Below are 14,331 nucleotides of genomic sequence, written 5' to 3' on the forward strand. Positions count from 1 at the left end.
CTTCAGGGGTTTCATGTGAATTACTTTTACTTGATAAAGACTTTTCTGGTTACAACTCCAGTATTTCCTAGCACTCTAGGAATTGTTCAGCTTACAGATCCTGATTGATTCTTTGCCTTATTACCTCATGAACTTTCTGTCTTCTTTTTTTTTTTTAAACTTTTTTATTCCTCAGAAAGTTTCATCCTGCACGCCTGCTTTAGCATTTGGCCATAGACTCAGGTGGACCCCTGTGTAGATTTCTGGAATTTTCTGTGCATAACTGCCCCTTCTCTGGTATACTTCATATCTCTTCTTGAGTTCTTCCTCACTGCTCCATTGACTGAAGAGTGCATCTGGGCAGAAAGCTAGGGCAGTTGTAGGTCTCTGCTTTATTGTCCAGTATCTCAAAACCATTGTTTCTTTTATTTTTGCCTGGGATTTACAATGGAAAGTACCAATCCTACTCACTCCAGCATAGCCATTGGAAATTCTTTCCTTTGTGTTTACCTTTTAAACCATGGAGATAAAAATCAAAGTTTATATTCCTTTCATTCTTCTGGTGATTTGGACCTTATGGCAGTATATAACTATTACCAACTTGCAGAGTTTAAAAATTTAATCCATAATATTCCATTCATATCCTAGTTATTTTTAAGGTAACATCTTACATGGTTCCACTAAATACAGTGATGAACAAAATATATAAAAATGAACAATGATGTAAAATACATATAAATAAAATTTTAAAATAATACAAAATAAGATGGAATTTCAGTTGTACAACATATTAAAGCTCATGAGTGAGCTTTTCAAAAATGGTATATAAGTTGTTTAAATTATAACATTGTAAAGAACTAGGTTCATGACTATAGTTATAAAGACAACTAATTTTAATCATTTTATCTTCTGCTGAAACACTGTTAGAAACAACATCAACAGGCAAATGATCAATTCCTGAATGTAGTTCTATAAACTTTTTGTTAAAATCTACATGTTTTGCTGTATTTTCTGTCTTCCCTAGGCAGTCTTAAGGGGAAAAGCAAATAAAATCTTATTATTTCAATTAACAGTTGTACATTCTTAGACTATTCATGGGTGTTTATTGATCTTTTTGTTTTTCAGATTGTCAGTATTTAAACAGACCACATCATGCGTGAGTACAAGCTAGTGGTCCTTGGTTCAGGAGGCGTGGGGAAGTCTGCTCTGGTAAGTTAGCCACCTCACTACAACTGTTTGATGTAATACAAGAGGGTGTTTGCTTCCTTTAAAACTTCTAATCACTGAAGAGAAAAGGTGGAGGTACCTTTTATATGCCTGTTGTCTGACCCTCAGGGACAGGAAATCTAAGGACAGATGTATATCATTTTCTATTAGTGGCCCATTCATTCTTTCATTTACCAAATATTTATTAGCTACTTAACTATAAGTCAAGCACTAGTGTTTATTATTCAAAGAGGAAAAAGATTCTTCTGATTTTTAGGAACTTAAATTTCCTCAGCAGTGTATTTCAGTCAGTCCACCTGTTCTCCCCACTCTGTCTCTGGTGAATCCTCTCCTCCTCCACACACACACCTCTGGCCTATACGTCAGTTCTTGTATGCATAAATAAATCAATCTTTAAAAAAAGATAATTAAAATACCCACCACCCCAAAAGTTACATGTGCTCTTTTATTTAACCTCTCAGTTCCCAGGTAATCACTTACCAGCTTTGTCACTATAGATTAGTTTCAATCTTTGAGTGTAACCTAAAAATGGAGTCATTCCATATTATTAGGGAGTGGAGGGAAAGGGTACAAAAAGTGTAGACTATCATTTGTGTTTTATAAAAGAGGAGAGGGTAAGAGGAGATATGAAATGCATAAATTATCTCTGCAAGGTTAAATAAGCTATGGGTAACATATGGGTTACTTCCTTGGGAATAGAATTAGAGTGAGTTACCACATTAGAATGAGTTACCACTGCATAGTATTTTTGTCTTTTACATTTGTGCTGTGTTCATTACCTTTTCAAAAACAAAGATAGAAATCCATAGGTAAAGATTTGAGAGAGAAGAGAATTCAGAATTGTGCTGAGTGTCTTCTCAGCCTCTAAAAGTAGATAGTATTGAAGACCATATTTTGTACTTGAATGTAAAGAACAGATCTTTAATTGACTGCAAAAAGTCAAGAAAGAGATGATCTGGGAACATGGAGGTAGCCAGACTTGATAAAAACTGTTTCAGTAGGTGGCAGGAACATAACTACCCTGAGAGAGTCAGAGAGTTCCAAGGTAATGGAACTATCAATTGTAGATAGTTGAAGAAGTCTCATTATGAAAAGAAATAGAGGACGGGTGTGAGGGGGTGGGGAGAAGCTGTAGGGATCATGGAGTTCAGGGAGATATTTTGTTTTAGGGCAAGAGATGGTTCTCCATTTCTATGCTGAGGCATTAGTCAAGTAGAGAAGAAAATGTTGACATAGGAGAGGAATTTAGTAATTGCTAGAGGAAAAAAACAAAAAAAAGGAAGGAAGGAAGGAGAGGAACCACTAGGAAAATTAAGGAAAGAAAAGTCTGTGTGAATCATGAGATGTTCATGAGAGCTGAGAGAATGAGATTCAAAGAAGTAATGAAAGACCACATTATGTAATAAAGTGAGAAGTGCTGGATTGTATTTCATTTCTGCAAATCAAAGTCTTTAATATTTGGCTTTTAGAAAGCACTTAGATTCTCATATCTGCTTCTGTATCCATTCTCTTGCCATAGCTTATACTATATACCCTTTAGAAAACCCCAGGGTAAATTTGAGAAAAAGACAGAATTATTAGAACAGTTTTTTTGTAAACCTCTGATCTGAACCATATTTTGAGACCTCTCACTCTAAAGCATATTAGGAAACCTTAGGTTGTTTTTCATATTTAAAGTATATGTAATACTGGGCCCGACAGTGGCGCAGCGGTTGAGCGCTAGGTTGCCAAGCTGCCCTCGATCCCTGGTCACCGGGTGAGGGTCCCATCCCACATGGCACGCAGACCTCTCCTGCCTCCCGCTGCTCCCCTCAGCAGTGTACTTCATCAGTCTGCCTGCTCTGGTCTCCGCTCACTCTGGCTCTGGTGAATTCTCTCACCCTCCCGACTTCTGACTGTACCCAGTGCTTATATAAATAAATAAATAAATCTTTTAAAAAAATAGTAAAGTATATGTAATACTAAAAAAGTGTTATACTTTGATTAAATGATTAAAGTTTTGGTGTGATTATATTCTGAACTTCCTTTTAAGAATAGGAACTTAGTAGGAAAAAGAAGTTTCAAGTTAATCTGTTGAGCTTGAGCTAAAATAGTACATAAAATACTCCTTTGGGTAATTTTATGTAGATGAATTTAGTCCATTGGCTTCAGTCTACTCTCTTTGACCCTGTTTAAATGCTCTTCAGGAAATAATTTCAAACTCTCTTCTGCATTTCATTTCATTTGCTGAATAAGATTTCTGGTTTCATCACCTTGTAGTCTGTGCTTAGAAAATTCTGAGAGATAAAAGATACTCTGAGAAAAATATGTAGATGGTGTTTTCCAAAGAAAAAAGTTAAAATTAAGAGGCTTTGGTATCAGAAACTTTTGTCTGATCTCAGCTGGCAAAGGAGAGGAGTAGTTACTTCTGGGGTGACTATGAAATTTGAATGTGGCTTTTGAATTTTACTTAAATTTATAGTGACTATAATTTCAGTTATAGTCAGTGCCAGGAATATTTTAATTCCCTTTTCCTTTTTTCCCGCAATTAGAAAGACTATTTCAAAACTTTTTAAAGTATAGAACCCTTTGTCTCTCTCTTGGCATGGATTAAAAGTTGCTATAGATACATAAAGGGGTAATAAATAAGAGTTTCTGATAAATTTTCAATTTTTATTGTCTATCATGTTTGTCTTTATTTGACTTCCCTTGTATTTTAAAACTTAATACAGTAATTGTTTAACAGTGTAATGCTGGCAGCAGCATTGCTCACATATTTTTAACATGACCCTCACCTCTTTATAACAAGTACAGTCTTAGTTATCGATGTATCCTTATCTTGAAAAATAACATTTATATTTGCATATTTATCTAGAATTTTCACTTAATTTCATTTAAACTTTACTGGTTTGTGAGGCTGGATAACATTCAAAGGCATTGATTTTTCTTTTATGTCCTTAACTTGTGTATGTTTTTCCCCCCCCAGACAGTTCAATTTGTTCAGGGAATTTTTGTTGAAAAATATGACCCAACGATAGAAGATTCCTACAGAAAGGTAAATTATGAAACTTGTATACACCTGGTAAAAAGTAGTTTCTTGCTGATTTTGAGACTTAATCCATGGAATTACATTTTTAAAAATAGTTTTGAGACATGGTACAAGTGTTCTGTCTCTGTTTTCAGAAGTTTCACAAAGATAAGACGTCTCTTGTACCACTTAGGTTTAGAGAGTTCCATGTCGCTGATAAATATTCTGTTCCTTAATGTATACATTGTCCTGGTAGGTAATTTTTTTAACATAGAAAAATTAGCAGGTTTATTTAGTATAAGCAGTAAGTGTATTTTTGGCAACTTTTTGTGAAGTAAATTTAAGATCGCTTTCATTACCCAGTGACTAAAAATTTTTATTTTTAAGGTTCATAAAGATATTTACCCTTAGTCTATAGAAAATAAATAGTTGCGTTCTGTGAGATGCCAGAATGGTGGATACGGGAATTTTGCTTAATTTTGCTGTGAGCCTAATGCTGCTCTACAGAGTAAAAGCTTATTTTAAAAGAAAAGAAATTGAATAGCTGGTCTTGACAAAAAAATAATTACTTTAACTTTTTACACAACGAAGGAAAACAAAAGTAGAATAGAAAGATATCTTACTAAATGGGAGAAAATATTTCTGTCATATTACATATCTAACTAGGAATTAATAGTCTACATATATAGACTACAGCAGTAGTAAAACAAATGAATAAATGGGCAACAGTTCTGAATGGACAATTCACCAAAGAGGATATCCAGAAGACCAGTGGATATATGGAAAAATGTTCATCTTTGCTTCCAGTAAGCGAGTGTCAGGTTCAGACCATAATAAGGTATCACCACACATCCATTAGACTCGCACATATTAGACTACCACGTGCTGGAAAAGATGTGCAGAAAGAGGAACACTATTATACTGTTGATGGGAATGTAAACCGGTGTGACCATTATGGAAAGCAATCTGAAAGTACCTTAAAAAACTAAAAATGGAAGTATCGTATGACCCAGCAATTCCACACCTGGGCATCTAGCCAAAGAAGGTGAAACCCATCAGTGTGTTCTACAGTATTTGTTGCAGCATTATTTACTGTCGTGAGACATGGAAGCAGCCAAAACCCCCAATTAAGAAAACTGGATCAGGAAGAGGTGGTAAATCCCCACCATGGAAAATGATTTAGCTATAAGGGAACATGAAATGCTGCCATCTACAACAAAATGGAAGGAAGTCAAGGGAATTCTGAAGTAAAAACATGTCAGAATTACAAATATTAGACATTTACTTAAAGTAAAATACTTAAAAAGCAGCAGACACTAAATAACAAGAAGTAAGGTCACTGAAGCTAAGGCAGGTGGGAGGGGGAAAAAGGGTCAAGGGGGCTTATGGGATGGGGGGATGATTTGATTCTAAAATGTAGATACAAAATGGAAGCTTTATGACTGAGAAGTAAAGAATAGTGAAGAATTTGGAGGCAAATGCTCTTTTTTAAAACGAGTTACAATTGTGGAGAATTTTCATGACTTTATTTCCCACGTATGTTAAGGAGGGGAAAGATAGTCTCATAAGAAAGATTATTAGCCGAGGATATGTACCTACTCTGCCCCACTCCCCACCAAAATAGATGAAATCTACTTTCAGCAAATAGGAAAGGACTGATTTGTTCAATGTTTGAGAATTACCTTTCATAATGCTTTAACTTTTGTTAAACGAAGTTCATCAAGCAGTACTGGCAGAGCAGTTTCAATGTCTACAATATGTGAGCAAAACTGTGTTCTAGATCCATTGAGAAACACCAGACCTAATTTATTATTCATTGTATATGCCCAGTTACAGATTTTCCTGTAAGCGGTGGGGACGAGTTTGTGACACTGCCAGTAGTACTTCTCAAAGTTTAAAATGATCCTTACATTAAAACTTTGTTTTAAGAACAGAGTATAGCTTTATTGAAATTTCTCCCAAATTTGTGACAGGTTAAAGCCTTAACTGCAAATGGGTATCTATACCTAGAATGCTGAAGATGTAACACCTTTCTTAGACCTTTTTTATAAGTTTTTCACATGGTTAATAGTTGATACTTTCTTCACACCAACTTTCTCCTTTCATAAAGCACTGGAAAAATAGAATTCAGTGTATAGAATTTCACCTGATACATACAACTTTGCCAAAGTATCTTTTTCTTAAAGTCTTAAAGACTGAGTTCAGTTACTTCATTTTAGCACTTATATGTTCCCTTTATCTCTTAAATTCAAATTTTCCTATGTATTAAAATTGGGGTGTATTTTAGGAAAACTTCAACTTGTGAGTGGTAAGTTGGCAAAATTCCTTTCCCCCCAATATCTTTATTTTGAATACTTTTGTTCTTTGTTTTTGAAGATAACATAAATATGCATATTTATGTACATTTTTCTGTTATAAATGTACCTGTTTATTGCAGTTTTCCTTAAATTACATAGTATGACCATTTGCCTTCTAGTAGTGACAGAAATCATTACTTAGATTTACAGTGATCACAAAATATCTAAAACTCAGCATTAATAGTCCTGGCTCCCCTTATATGAATAGAATATGCTTGAGACTACCTGTTTTTAACTAAAGTGCCAGATTAACTTTCCACCAGTACATCAAACTGAGAAAGACTTTATAGATGTCAATGGGTACTTTGAGTGAAAAGACCAGAGGAAAGCATACTGACATTTTGATGTTATATTTTTTTCCCTCCCTTTATTACAGCAAGTTGAAGTAGATTGCCAACAGTGTATGCTCGAAATCTTGGATACCGCAGGAACAGTAAGGAGATTTTCTTTCTTTATTTTTTATTTATTTATAGATAGATAGATAGTAATTTGCTAATAGTTTTTGCCATTTGAATAATTCTTCTTAGTGTAAGTAATTATTCTGATTAAAAACAAATTCTCTAAATGTGGAACATATATTTTCTTGTATGTGTGAAGCCATCCATTGAAGTGCTTAATGCCCACATGTCACGATTAATTGTAGTTTAGTTAACCTGCAGAATCTTTGTGTAGGGTTTCTTTTCCCTGTATTGAAGTAAAGATACTTATTTTTGCTTTAAAAAAAAAGATATTTTAAATCCAAATTTTAGTCAAGACAGATATTTCTCTGGGTTTAAATAAGACTTTGTTAGCACCATAGGAATTCATCTTTATAAAAACTGTTTTTGGTTTTTATTAACATTTTAATGCCTTGAGGAGCTGGTAACAGCTACTTGTTTTCTGACCAAAAAATCTTTTGGATTAATTTGAGCCTCATTTTTCTCATCTTTAAATGAGTATAGATATAATGACATTAACTTATCATGCAGTGCTTATAGTGCTCAAATGAAATGTTGATTATTTATCTTAGCACAACAATGTCTGTTATATAGTATGGGCTCCATGTATTTGCTTCTGTTTTCATTGTCTTTATTAATGTCATCATCTTCATAGTTTTTCTAACAATTATTGATAATTTTCAGTTTATACTGCTACAAGAGAAAAAAGCATGCATTAAGCTGTTTTTCTTTTGTTTTTCCCTCCATAAACAGACTTTTCCTAATAGGAAGTTCCAGCTTTAAAATGGATGATATACTTAAACATTATGTTGGAATACTCAGCACAGATTTTTATGATAAGAAAGTTTTAGAGCATTTTAAAAAAGCATATAAGCTGGCTGAAGCAATTATAATACTAATTATACTATATTTTTTCATTCTTATCAGCTGAATCAAGAAATCTCCCCCTCTTGCCATTCCCACGCCTCGTTTTCTTAATTTTTGAATCAGCAATCATTCCCCTGTTGTCAAAGACCTTACCAGTTAAAGAGTACTTTTACTTCTACACTATCTCAACAAGTATGGGGGTATTCTCTCTTCTTTCTCTTGTCCAAATTAAGGAAGCTCTTCCCTACTGCAGAGATCTTTTCTTTGTGCTCTCAGATGTCTTCTCCCTTCCTATGCTCAGCACATTTAATTGTCCATCACCAGTGCCTTCCATGAAACTTGGAAAGTAGTTGGTGCTCATTAATTTTGTCCCAGCTCACAACTTATACCTTGAGGATTTTTGCTTACTCTAACATTGTTGCAGTCAGATTTCTTGGTGATTTCAGTATCCATATAGAATCTGTACAAATATTATAATGATCCAGTATCTTGACCTATCAGTTCCTTGACCTATGCCCTGTTTCAGCCATTCACACCCATGGTTTTGCCCTAGATTATGCAATTGCCAAAAACTATAATACCTCCCTGATTTCATTTTCAAGCATCCCACTCTCTTCTCACCACCTCTTGTTTCCCATCTCACTTCCTTTCATACCCCATCAGCTGCACTGGAACCCACAGTTTATTTGAACATCTTTGATTATGTTTCTTATCTTCAACCCCCTCTTTACATAGCTTCAAGTCATGGGCTGTCCGTTACACTCTGTCCCTTGCACATATCTCCTATTCTCTTGACTTCATCAACCTTTGACTCTGGTGATCACCATCTTTTGTAAAAGTTTTGTTCACCTGACTTCCCAGAAATACTTGCTTGGTTTTCTCCCTGTATCATTGGTTACTCCTCATTCTTCTCTCCTGACTCATCTATATCTCCTAACCACTATTAAATAATGTTAGAGGGTCTCATTTTTTAGCACTTGGATATCTCTTTTCTAACAAAACTATATTGGAGGTTATCTTTAGTAGCATCAAAATAATGTAATTAGGATCTGCATGTAAAAATTATATACAGTTTTTCTAAATCAAAAGAAATTATGGTGGCTAAGCATTCCCTTCTAATTCTACAGTTCACTGTCATTTCTAGTCTTGCACATTGGAAACAGAAACATTCCCTGTAGAGTTTCTAGAAAGCATGTATTATGTCTTACATTTTCTATCATGACAACATGTAATAAAAATTTCAATAACTCACTTGTTATTATTCTTATTTAAATTGTTCCAGTCCAGTGTTCAAGAGATCATACTGACAGTTGCATTTTTTTTTTTATTATAGGAGCAATTTACAGCAATGAGGGATTTGTATATGAAAAACGGCCAAGGGTTTGCACTAGTATATTCTATTACAGCTCAGTCCACGTTTAATGACTTACAGGACCTGAGGGAACAGATTTTACGGGTTAAGGACACAGAAGATGTAAGTATTTATCTCTCTATAAAACATACTGCCATCTCTCTGCACACAAGTAGTGTCCATTCTCTCTTTCAATAAAGGGTTTGGAGGATGTCTGCTGCATGCCTAAAAGAGCCCCTGTGATGCAAAAGCTTTAAAACTTTGTAAATTAACCTGCAAATTACATGCTGAGATGGTTAGAACATGCTCATTGTACCTTGGGGTAATATAGTAGAGGAAGGAGTCAAAAAGTACTTAGGAAAGAAGCAATACTCAGGTTGAGCTTTAAAAGGTGGTAGTTGTATCAGAAATAGTTCAGAGAATATTTTTAGAATTATAATGGTGTATTCTTTTTAAAATTCGGTTGGTGTTATTTTTACATAAAAAGTTTTTCCTAGAGTTTAATTTTATTTTCGCTTTGGAATTTTTGTTTTATTTGATGAATGTCACTGTTGTTAGGTCCTTTTCTTTTTTCAAAGATGAAATTATATTTTAAACATTAACCATAGCTTTAAGCTACAAAGAGTTCCTTTTTAGTTGTATGAATTCAGATACAAAATTTCATTTGTCCTGTTTTTGTGTGTTCCCTTTCATTATTAGTGGGGCCATACATACCTGCTCAAGACCTTGACTTTGGGTCATGTTGCAGACAGGAGGGATTTATACCCTATGATTCATGACCAACCATAATCTAATGAATATTTCTCTTCCTTCTTGTGACTGATTTATCTGAGAGAATTCTGTTTTCATACAATAACATGCATGTCACTGAACTCTGCATTAAACTTTGTAAAAACATGTAATAGGCTTTTAAAAGTGAAGTTTATATGTGTAGAGTATTTGATCGAGCTCATGATAATTGCATGTTTTGGGTATAAGATCCACCATGTTTCTCTGACTTTTGTATATTGCCCATGCTCACAAACAAATTATTTTATTCTCTGGGCACCTTTTAACTAAGGGTGTTAAGACACTTTGTTAGCAGACTGTGTTATTGGAAGTACTGTGTTTGATGGATATAGCCTCTCCATCCACTCCCTTCCCCCCCAGCATGCACAGAGAGACTCTCTCAGCACTTCGTGAAGCTTATAGTCCTGGCTAACACACTTCTAGGTGGCAGATATTTGCATTCTTATAAGATACTAAGTAATGAATATGTTAGTGCTTACTTTGTTTTTTTCCTTCCCACAGGTTCCAATGATTTTGGTGGGCAATAAATGTGATCTGGAAGATGAGCGAGTAGTTGGCAAAGAACAGGGTCAGAATTTAGCAAGACAGTGGTGTAACTGTGCCTTTTTAGAATCTTCTGCAAAGTCAAAGATCAACGTTAATGAGGTAACCTGCAGCTGCACAGCAACACCAACAAGTGCCTTTTCTAGTTTCCTTTTTTAAGTTAAATTTAACAGCCTAAACCAAATGTTTTGGGGAGAAAATCTTGTTCTTTTAAGCAGTCTTCATTATAACAACTTATAGAAAACATAATTCCTGGAAGTGTGTTCTTTGCATAAAATCACTTTGATGACTAAAATAAGAATGTTTATCTTATTGGCAAAGAAGAAGTTTAAGTTAAAGAATATATTAAAGTCCTGCTAAGTCTCTAAATGACAAACAAGAAGGTGTTCTGTAAAAATTGTCATACAATCTTTGTATGGTAAAAATTACCCATACAGATGTGTGTAAATAGGTTGTAAAGGAAAATAGAAAAATCAAAGTAGTTATTATAATGAACTTATTGTAGAAAGATGGTACCTTCATAAATATCACAGAATCTGCTTGGTTGAGTCCTGCTTCTCTTTTATTTGTGACTCAAATGGAGGAGTCTGTGAGTGTGGATATGTAACAGTGATTCACTCTATCTTCTAGGCCTGATACAACAGGTGCACAAGATATTTTTTTGCCCCTAACTAAAAAAAGCTTCAGTTATCTTGAGACATGGCTGTGGGCAGGAATACTTAACAAGTAAGCTGTCTACCTGGATATAAGCCAGTGATTTTTTTTACCTCCCCTCAAAATTTAGTACAGTTCCCAACTGACTCCCTCACCAACTAAGCAAAAACTTAAGAAGTTCCCTTTTCTTTGGTTAATTTTAATAGATGCCATCGTGTTTCATTTTAACCAGAGAAGGCTTTTTTCCTTTCCCAGTAGTGTAGAAGTCTTTATTTGCCAGTGTGCTGGCTGCTCATAGCATCACAGATAAACAGAATTCAGATCACTTATACCATAGATAAAAATTAAGAGTGAATTAGAGTATCAGGTTTTGCTCTAGTCTTAACTTCTTTAGGTCACTTTATCTTAACTAATATTATGACTGTAGACTATTGTCTGACTTTTAATTTTTTTTCAAAGATTTATTTATGCATACAGAGCTGGGTTGTGGACCAGAGACAGAGTGGGGAGCAGAACAGGCGGATGGACTGAAATATACTGCTGAGGGGAAGAGAGGTCTGCTGCACCATGTGGCTTAGCTCCCTGGCCGGGGATCCAACTCGTACTGCAGTGTCTGCAAATAGCTTCACAGTACTGTGCTTAACCCCTTGTGCCACCAGGGTGGTTCTATTGTCTGACTTTTAAAATGACCAAAATACTTTAGATATCTGGAAGGAAAAAAATTAAGCTTTCTGATTTTACAAATAATCAAGAATGCCAAAACTTCCTTTTTAAAGTAAAAGCAATATTGATAAGTACATAAAAATACTAAATTCATGGACCTCCCTAGTGGTGCAGCAGTTAAAGTCTCAGCGCTGTCAAGCTGTTGCCAGCCACTGCAACACGAGTTCAATCCCTGGCCAGGGAGCTAACCCGCATGGCTCAGCAGACCTCTCCTGTCTCACCCAGTGCTCCCCTCAGCAGTGTATTTCAGAGGATCTGCCTGTTTCCCACTCTGTCTCTGGTGAATTGTCTCATCCCCTGCATCTTTGGCCTACACCCCAGTTCTTATAGGCATAAATAAATAAAAAAGAAATCTTTAGGGCCTCCCTGGTGGACTAGGAGTTAAGTCTCAGTACTATCACCACGATAGCCTGAGTTTGATCCTCAGCCAGGGAGCTAACCCACGTGGCACAGCAGACCTCTCCTGTTTCACCCGCTGCTCCCTCAGCAGTATATTTCAGTAGATCTCTATTCTGCTCCCCACTCTGTCTCTGGTGAATCTTCTCACTCCTTGCACCTCTGGCCTACACCACAGGTCTTCTATACACACACACACACACACACACACACACACACACACTCAATAAACTAAATGAATATTTTTATTTAAACTAAAATTGTAATTGTCATTCTTTCAGCCAATATTTACTGTAGCCTGTGTGTCTGGTATCATGCTAGACACTGGGTAACAGTCATCCAGAGACATTCTTTCTCTAAATAAGTTTACATCTCAGTGGGGAACAAATCCTGCTGAGATCTTCAAGAACAATTACTTCTTACTCACTGCCAACTAATGAAAGGTTGTATAAGGTGCTTCCAGTGTCATCTTTCTCTCTCGTGGAATTACAATTTTATAGATGTTGATTTAAAAAAATCTTGACTAATCAACAATAGCAAGAAGATAACTGAGATAAAATGCATTCGAATTGGTGAAACAACTTGACTGGGGGACAGTAGTGTGAAGTCAGCATCTGCAGCATAGTTTGCCTTAAGATCTGGTTCCTTGCGGTCCCTGTCCTCACCCTCCCTGGTACTGACCCACCCTCGTTCACAGTGCTCTTCTGGGCCTGGGTTGCACCAGAGTGAGCACCATGGAAAGGAAGTGCTCCCTTACCTGCTAAGCAGTGAGTGAGTGTGGGAAGTTCCGTGCTAATAAACCTCTCTCAGAGTTGCCATTTCCAGTGCAGCAGGCGCTGCTTTGTCACAGAAGTCCTGATAAAGTCAACTCTTGACGTGAGGGTTTATAAAACAAAAATAGAAAAAAATTAAGCATACAAGCTATCTGAACATCTTTATTCTTTTGACTAACACAAACTTAATGCTAGAAATTCTTGAGTATAATTGAGTTTAAGTGTTTCCTTTTTTATAGCCTCATAGTCCCAACTATATAGTTCCTTGGTAATTAACTCCTCAGACAGCTAATGCCTTGTAAATTTTTTTTTAAGCTTTATTTATGCATAGAAGAACTGGGTTGTGGGCCAGAGGCTTGTGGGTATGGGGGGTGAGAGTGTTTACCAGAGACAGAGTGGGGAGCAGAACAGGCAGATGGACTGAAATACACTGCTGCGGGGAGCAGCGGGCTAGACAGGAGAGGTCTGCTGTGCCATGTGGGTCAGCTCCCTGACCAGGGATCAAACTCTTGCTGCAGTGGCTGGCGATAGCTGGATAGCTCTGATACTTTAACCCCTGCGCCACCAAGGAGGCCCTACTGTAAAGGATATTATTGGGATAACTGACAAAACAGGAATTGCACTGTAGACAATACAGCGTAAAGTGCCAATGCCTTGAATGTGATAACTGTGATGAACTTATGTAAGAAAATACCCTTCTTCTTAAGGAGTATAGACTCAGCTATTAAGGACCTGTGGTATACAGACCACTTTCAAATGGTTAACAGAAGTCTTTGTGGAGGGGGGAGGGTAAGGAAAAAGGAGAAATGATAAAGTACATATGGTTAAATGTATATAAGTTCTTAGTGCTATTTCAGCTTTTCTGAAAGTTTGAATTTTTTAGCATTTAACAGAACCAAAATTGTTACGTGCAACAAGGCCTCAAATGTTGGTGAATAAATACTTTTTCTTGTTTTTATGTAGATATTTTATGACCTGGTCAGACAGATAAATAGAAAAACACCAGTGGAAAAGAAGAAGCCTAAAAAGAAATCATGTCTGCTGCTCTAGACCCAAAGTAAGCAGCAGCTCTGAGCCAGGTAAGGTGCTAAAAGCAGAACAGATGCCTTTCTTATCCTTTTGTTTGGGGTTTTCCCCAACCCTAACTACTTCCTCTGTTGCCTACTAGGGTATTTCCAGACTTCTGTAACTTGTAAATGTGAGATATATATATATAAAACTTAGAGCT

General features: G+C 35.9%; 1 protein-coding gene across 1 annotated transcript; it reads left to right on the forward strand.

Moving 5' to 3' along the window:
- Positions 1 to 1,131: 1,131 nt before the first annotated feature.
- RAP1A (RAP1A, member of RAS oncogene family) lies at positions 1,132 to 14,153 on the forward strand (the record flags this gene model as incomplete). Its single annotated transcript, XM_084243367.1, has 6 exons — positions 1,132 to 1,188; positions 4,172 to 4,240; positions 6,947 to 7,003; positions 9,208 to 9,348; positions 10,516 to 10,659; positions 14,067 to 14,153. The coding sequence occupies 6 exons, from the start codon at positions 1,132 to 1,134 to the stop codon at positions 14,151 to 14,153; spliced, it is 555 nt and encodes a 184-aa protein (XP_084099493.1).
- Positions 14,154 to 14,331: the final 178 nt, after the last annotated feature.

The sequence above is a fragment of the Talpa europaea genome, assembly GCF_964194135.1.
Source record: "Talpa europaea genome assembly, chromosome: 9".
Lineage (NCBI taxonomy): Eukaryota > Metazoa > Chordata > Mammalia > Eulipotyphla > Talpidae > Talpa > Talpa europaea.